This window comes from Lissotriton vulgaris, unplaced genomic scaffold (assembly GCF_964263255.1).
Source record: "Lissotriton vulgaris unplaced genomic scaffold, aLisVul1.2 SCAFFOLD_2690, whole genome shotgun sequence".
Lineage (NCBI taxonomy): Eukaryota > Metazoa > Chordata > Amphibia > Caudata > Salamandridae > Lissotriton > Lissotriton vulgaris.
Genome location: NW_028250117.1, coordinates 190,002 through 198,072, shown reverse-complemented (window position 1 = coordinate 198,072; position 8,071 = coordinate 190,002). Strand labels below are relative to the sequence as shown.

General features: G+C 46.2%; 1 protein-coding gene across 1 annotated transcript in view; it reads right to left on the bottom strand.

The window, feature by feature from the left end:
- Positions 1-353: 353 nt before the first annotated feature.
- Positions 354-8,071, bottom strand: part of LOC147663365 (ubiquitin-conjugating enzyme E2 E2) — a gene marked incomplete at its 5' end in the record, with an annotated part of 161,517 nt that continues 153,799 nt past the window's right edge. Inside the window, one exon of the mRNA XM_086950495.1 lies at positions 354-1,144. Within this exon, the coding sequence (XP_086806621.1) occupies positions 1,047-1,144 (98 nt within the window). The remainder of the gene's footprint in view (positions 1,145-8,071) is intronic.

The window sequence follows — 8,071 nt, the reverse complement described above, 5'->3', positions numbered from 1 at the left end:
CTAGATGGCCATGGGTGTGCCCAGACGAGGGTCCCGTGCTCACTGTGCAATAGGATCCAAGGTATTCCTCACTGAGGAGGCCCAATAAGTACTAAACTGGTCTGGAGATGCTTGTGTTTCCTTCTAGAGGCGGTCCTCTAGAATGATGGACAGCTCCCATGATGAGCAGGGTCAGTTCTGATTTGCATAAGGCGGGCCTTTGTCTAGAGTGGCAAAGTGTGCACAAATCGATGGGCCGGAATGCTACCCTGAGCATTTGCCAGTGGTTAGATTATTTGTAAGCATAGAAGTACAGAAGTCCTGATGGTGCTGGAAGAAGAAAGAGCAGAGCGATACTGAGAGTCAGACAAGAAACTTTTCACCAGCCAGTGTTTTATTGCGTGCTCTCAGTAAACACAAGTGAACAACTGATCTACAGTCAAAGGTGGTGCAGATCGCTTAAGAAATTTACAAGTACTTGGCTTTGTTATTGAGAAGGTGAAAATACACATTTACTTTGTTCAAACTGGGAAGTCTCTTGTGGTGGGGGTGCAATGTGTGCAATTCTTGCGGTCTTGGGTAAATGCGTAGTGACTGTCGATCAGAGGTTTCTGTACAAAAATTCTGTTTTCCGGCAGCATGCACGCACCAACCACGAAAAAAACTTCAGTACAAAAAAATTAACCCTTAATGCAACCTTTAAGTATAAATGAGATTCAATTCTGAATTTGTTTATTCTTTACCCTCCTTCCCCCCCCCCCCAACATAAACAATATAACCATGTAAGAAAATATTACACACAATGCTACAAAGCTTTGTGACAAAGCCCTAGGCTAGAACAGATTCAACATTCTCCGCATCATCATCAAACAAACAAAGAAATCCCCTTTAATGTGGGGGAAAAATATGTTCAAGTTATCTTATCAAATTTATTAAAGAAAATGACAACTTTGTATCACAACCGTTCGAAGGAAAAAAAAAACAAAAAAATAAAAATAAACAAACGAAGGGCTCTGGGTGCACTTAGTGAGTGTGCTTGCGCAGGTCCAACTGGTCTAATTCGCTTCCTATGTGGCGTATCTCTTGGTCCACTGCCTGGCCATTCGGTCATGCTCGGCTCTGTTGGTCATGTACTGTGTCGCGATACTCCCAACCAGCGGGTCCGCTGCACAAAGGAAAGAGACAAGAATTAAGGCAAGAACTGAAAATCCGGTTTTAATCCCAAGGTTTTGTAGAGAATGAACCAACCCCAAACCGAAGCAAGAGTACTGTGCATAGGTAGAGGCCATACATTGATAATGCGATCAGATGAATATGTGATAATCGAAGTTAATCGATGATACAGTGAGAAAGATAGATTGATTATACAGAGTCACAGATAAATCAATGGCCGCAGTGATAAAGAACGCAGGAGGATTGGGATGGTGGTCAGGGCTCAAGTCCTAAGGAAAAATGTGGGGGTAGGGACTAATTATATACCATCATATACAATTTACGAGGACATCACGGGAAGTGATGTCACAGGAAGTGGTGCAGTGCCCATTTAATCAACATTACTTAAACGGCCAAGGGCCTATTTTACAAAAGCAACAAATTACCATAATCACGAAGACTATTTTGGTTTTACTTTTTTTAAAACACTTGCATTTTTATCCTATTAATGTGCAAATAAGCTTGGAAATGACTAAAAGGGGGAATATTTTTAAATAGATGTGTATCTTGGGAATTCTATTTATTATATTTTTAAGCTTCTTTTAATAAGCAATTAAAATGTGCTTTTTAAAAAAAAAATTAAGCATAAGATTTATGAATAGTTCATGAATGTTGCGTTATCTTTCTTGTTTAGGCCTCCTGGTGGGCCCATAAAAAAGGCAGAATTAGACGGGTCATAAGGCCTCCTTTTGTTTGTCTCCTGGCTGGCAGCAGTCAGGAGCCTCACACCTGATGCACATGAAGCGGAGGGGAAACAAAGGCTCGCACCTTGTTAGCACTTCACACATACAAGAGAGGCAGCTTTTCAGTTTGTTCAGTTCCCTGTTTAGGAGATTTGCAGGCAGTGTAAGAATGGCAGATGTGTTGGCCTTTCCCAGTATTTACACAAAGCAAATTGCATTTGTACAGAGCTCACTACACCTGACGAGGCGTTACTCATTCCAAAGCAGGGTGTCCAAGCGCTTTACATCAACATGTGAATATTGCACGTGCAATAAATTATATATGTTTGTAAATCAATGTACAGGATGTGTTACATACAACTGGGGGATTGCAAGGTGTAGAAGTCACATATCATCTTCCATAGCTCACTCTGCTATTATCCTCGCAATGCGCTCAAACGTACACACGATAGACCTGCTAAACATATATGGGAGGGCTTTAGATCTGATGTCACTTCTTGTGATGCCACTTCCTGTAAAGTCGTGGTTTGTGACGCCACTTTTTGTGATGGCAATTCCTGTGATGCCATGTGTGATGTCACTTGCATACTGCCAAACAAGGTCAGTCCCCCCACTTCTTATTTTAGGACCTGCGCCCCGCCCGAATGTAGCCCTTCACTCGTGCCGAGGGCCTCAGGGCGCTAGCTTGTGTCTAGGAGAGCATTCAGCAGCACGGACGTCCTCGTGAGAGCAAACCCGGCCTCTGCACTCACGTGCACGCATCCGGAAGCGGCAGCGAGGCGCTATGAATTATACATCACGATCACTCCCTATCCCTGAGCGCAGCTGGGGCTTCAGGGGGCGGAAGAGGGCCTCCTTTCTGCGCCCTGCACAGCTTTACGGAGCTGTGTCCGCCGGGCTTTGTGTTGGCAGTGTTGCGGTGTACTGCACACAATGGTGGACGCACATTTTCTATACATTCTTTTTAATAGCTTCGCAGCGTTTTCAAAGCAGGAGTTACTACAGAACTCAACCATACTAGTCTAACCGACCTCAGGCGGATACAAGGTCGGAGGGGGGGAAAGAAGAGAAAGAGGGGGAGGAACGAGATAGAGAAAGAAAGAGGAGAGAAAGAGACAAAGAAAGAGAGAGGAGAAGAGAGAAAGGGGGAGCAAAAGAGAGGAGGGGGGAGAAAGAGAAAGGGGGAGCGAAAGAGAGGAGGGAGGGAGAGAGAGAGAGGAGAGAGAGAAAAAAGAGCGAAAGAGAGAGGAGAGAGGAGAGAGGGAGGGAGAGAGATAAAGAGAGAGGGAAGGGGAGAAGAGAGAAAGGGGGAGCAAAAGAGAGGAGGGAGGGAGAGAGAGAAAGGGGGAGAAGAGAAAGAGGGGGGAGAGAGAGAGAGAGAGAGAGACCCTATAAACTGCTCGCTCTCGTAGTTATTGTGAGTTCACCCGGGTGGTGAATGCACCTTCAGCCGCACTGGTCTGCGCATGCGCTGCATGCCACAGGTTGTCTGTCACATGGCTTGTGGTTAATTCCCCTTCTACAGAGCTGGGGATGTCTTGCGGGTCACGGGTTCGGGTCCCGCGAAGGTAACATTTTATAGTAAATGCGTTGCATAGAGCTTCACCACCGTTGATGGGGCTTGAGGCGCTTTATAAGTAGCCTGGAACTTGTAAACCCAGGGTTAGTGGCTACATCCAGCGGTTAATTGGATATTAGGCTAAGCCTGCTGCTCGGAGGGAAAGCGTTCCGTGCATTTTCTTCGGGTTCCTTTATGGTATATTTGATTAACATTTCGATGGCAACATTAGTGGAGGATTTCTGGCACAAAGGAACTGGTTCGAGGGATGAATAGAGAGGGCTGAACGGATGAAGTGTTATTGGGTTAAGGAACGAGAGGCTGAGAGCTATGAAACCAAGGGAGGCAATTTGTAGAACTTCATATTAGAAAAAGAAACTAAAAAGAGGGCAAGTAAGTTAGAGCAGGCCAAGCACAGGGAGAGAGGGGTATGCAGAGGACGCCAAGGAGAGGAGGGAGGAGTGAGCTTTCGATAGTTGTAAACCAAGGTCAATGTCCAGGCAGGATCAGAGGTTCCATCCATGTTAGATTGCTTACGTGGCGAGTTCACGTGCTGCTGAGATGTACTTTAGAGAATCATAGATTCCTATCCAGCATGTGTAATAATAACTTTCATCCTTTCAGGCTGGGCACAGCTACCGCAGCACTATCCGTCACAACCCCACACTCAGCACCTTGTAAGAACAAGTTATCTATGTACGCTCTCGTTATATTTAGTTTATTGTGCTGTACATTTTCCCTGGTACTCTGCTTCTTGCTGCTCAGCCGGTATGGACGTGCTGTGTGGAATGTTGGAGTGGGGTGATGCCTTGGAATGTTGGGTGGCTAAAGGTCGAGTGTGTCAGGTGGAGTATGGGCTGAGAAGCAAGGAGGTTGCTCCTGGTGGGGCTAATTATAGAGCTCTGCTATGGACTAAACCTGGAGTTTAATATGAATAGTATACTTGCAGGGTATTTTTAGGGTTTAGGGGTAGGTGAGGTTATTAGGTGGCAATGACATTTTACTGGTAGGTTAGAGTATTGGGTGGCAAGGGAATTTTTAGGGCGGGTAAGGGTATTTGGATGGAAATTATATTTTTAGGGTTTAGGGTGGTTAAAAGTATTTGGGTGGCAATGGCATTTTTAGGGTTTAGGGTGGGTATGGGTATTTAGGTGGCAAATGTGTTTTTGCTCTGAAGCTCCTTCCGAGCATCAGAACAGAGCCTAAATAGCTATATTTCCGTTAAAATATAAAGACTTGGCTGTTCTGTTGATTCTTGCTCTGTGCCCAGGTTTAACCCTCAGCACCAGGGCACCCTACCTGGGTTTCAGTCACATTTTATACTTTTAAATTCAATACAAAATAATATCTATTCAAAAACCCAATTTTTAGGAAAAATGCTGGCACAAAAAAAGTTTTTACAGAAAAATATTTCCATAAAAACTTTCCAGCCACAGAAAAAGCGTTGCTTCTAAACTTGATTATGCCTGCTACTAATATTGACTATTATATGGCGACAGAGTGTAAGACAAAGAAATCGGTCTATAATTTGCAGGTCTTCAGATCAAATCAAAGCACAGATAATTGAAGCGTTCATACTGCTGGTGCTGTGAAAGCCAGGACCACCACGTTTGGTGAAGCACCAACTATCGAACCACCAAGAGACCAAGCAGTTTGTGGATATGTTATATATATCAATATTAATACTAAACTTTTAGGAGTAGAGCAGTGTATACAACCCGGGACATACAAGCCAGCCTTCGCCTTGGCTCGAGTCTCTCCGCAGCATTTACTAAGGGCGAGGCTAGACGAGCCCGCCTTTAGGGGCCGGCCCCCCGGCCCACGCACCCCATTCGTGCAGGGTAGCCGGTCGTCCACCCTATGGGTGGCGACCGGGTAGGGGAAGTCCTTCCGGGTTGGAAGCAGTGACGCGTTTCCGGCGCGGGCGGGGTCAGAGGCCGTGACCTATATAGGTCACTTTCACAACTGACCAGGCTGGAAAGGGAGCAGTGATTCACCTGCGCCCCGCGCTGGGAGCCCCGGTATGCCCGGTGGCCTCTATGCGGGAGTATTTAGCCTCGCGTCCTGTTGGGGGGTGGACAGCCTTGTTCATACATGAGAATGGAGAGTGCGTATCGCAGTTCCAATTCAAGGCAGTGTTTCGGAGGGCCTTAACACATCTGGGCTTGGAGGGCGCAGGGTACTCTTCTCACTCATTTAGAATAGGGGCAGCAACTTTGGCGGCAGGAGCAGGGTTGTCATCGGGGGATGTTATGAAAGTGGGCCGCTGGACGTCCAATTGTTTCAAGCGTTACGTTCGCCCTGAATTACTGTGACGGAATATTTTGCCACTTTTTCCTAACTTTTCTATTTCCTCTCTGATTAGTATGCCGGGTATGGTGGTCTGGGTGTTGGGTCACTCATTTGTGCGACGGGCGGCTGAGCATCTGCGGCGGCGTCGACTGAGGAAGCCATCGAGTTTGGTCGGGGCTGAATTTCTATGGCATGGTGTGGGAGGAATGCGCATTCGGCATCTGCGGCGGCTCGTGGACGAGATCAAAGAACGCGAGGGACAGAAGTCCCCGGACTTAATCATAATCCATCTGGGCGGCAATGACATGGTGGACCGTGGACGCTTGGCAGTCAAAGAGGCGCTCCTCGCCGAATTCTCTTGGCTTGGTCACACCTTCCCACAGGCCAGGATTGCATGGTCATGTATGATTCCGAGGAAATGGTGGGGCAAGGACATCAGGGCTAGGGTTTTGAACATTTCAGTGAGACGTCTGAATGGTGAGTTGGCAAAACTGTGCTCAGCGAAGGGCCGTTTGCTGCACTTACCACATAAAATGATTTCTGGCCCGGCTATGTTTCACCATGATGGTGTGCACTTGTCAGACATTGGCATGGACGCATGGATCAATGGAATCTGGTCCTTTGTGCTGCATCTATTGGAAGGGGGGAAGGGCGTCGGACCTATGGCCCCTAGTCGCCCTTGTGGCGGAAAAGAGACATTCGAACACTGATCTTGATAGATGGCATAGACGGGAGTCCACCTTTGAACACTCCCTTAGGCCAGCACTGAGGGGAGAGAGGGTAAGCTCTTCACAGGGGGATGGAGACCACCGGTTGGGGAGGCTAGGGCGACAGGTACGAGCCTCCTGGGTCCCTGGTCAACCTGGTGGAGGAGTGGTGGTGCCCTGGAAATGGCGGACAAGGTTACGAGGGCTGGGGCCCATCACTCTATGACGCAGGTGGGTTGCACCTCGCGTGGGCATCGCTTCCTGGGGAGAGCATAGCCAGAGGGCCCCTTGGTGCTGGGGGGATAATGTCATTCTGTGTGATTGTTGAACATGATAATGTACAGTTTTAATTCAGTGTTTTGATTTGCAAGTTTTAATAACTTTAATAATAATACTTCGTCATGTTTATGTTGTGTGAATATTAAACATGGCCGTTCTTTGACACCCACCAAATCTCAAGTTTAATTATTGGGTGGGTGATGGGAGGGCGTGGAGCATGCTGGGGGATCCGGTCCCTATACCTGAAACCTCCTTTTCTCCATGAAGACTTCTCCTCAGCACTTCGCACAGGGGGACTTTACCTAGTATGTGGCATATACACCCCAGGACATCAAGAGTTGCTGGCAAAAGAGCAGAAGGATGTGAATTTGCTAGTGTTGATAAGCATCTTTTTATGCTGGGGGGGGTGTATGTATGTATGTATATATATATATATATATATATATATATATATATATATATATATATATATATATATATATGTTTTTTTTTAACAAAAGTTCAGTAAGCGGCTCTCAGGATGCAGCACAAATGGACCCAGTTATTGCTAGTTTGATTAAACAGTTTCCTGCAATAACTGGGTCTATTTGTGCTACATCCTGAGAACGCACTTACTGTACTTTTGTAATAATGATGGCAAGCCGCTATGTTCTGCCTGCATGCGCGCCACTTTCCAAGGGTCCCACAGTTCCAGAAGGAGCCACGAGTTAAAAAAATTAAATAAAAATAATTATAATAAAAAAATAATAATAATAATAATATATATATATATATATATATATATATATATATATATATATATATATATATATATATACACCCCCCCGCATAAAAAGATGCTTATCAACACTACAATGTTGCTTGGGGAGAGAGGTAGCAGTATTTTACGGCGGAAGGTGACTAAAGAGAGACTTACCAGCATTTTCTATTGCATAAAGCTGCCGTGTAAGTGTGATAACCGGGGCCAGCAGTGTTGGGACGCCACTGGGCGTACGAGTGTTAGAAATGACTTAATTCACACTCGCAGCGGGAGGCACAAAACACGGTGTGGATCAGCGTTGGGAGGAGCACAAACCTGTGAGCTTGGAGGAGGGGCTAACTTTTGCTCCAATGGCAGTGACCTTCCTTGACTTAATCTGGCAGCTAGGTGGGAAAATCATTTGCTAAGGTCGAACCAGCACTGCGGAAAGCCGCAAGGCTGAAACCAGTCTGCTTAGCGTTTCACCATCAGCTCCATGTCACGTGCCTGCTATTGTGGCATTAAAGTCTGTTTTCGGTCATCTGGCTGTGTCGGACCTGTTCTTAAACAGAGTGGGATTTGGACAGTATCTGTCAGCGGTAGCAAGCACCGTTTAGCCGGC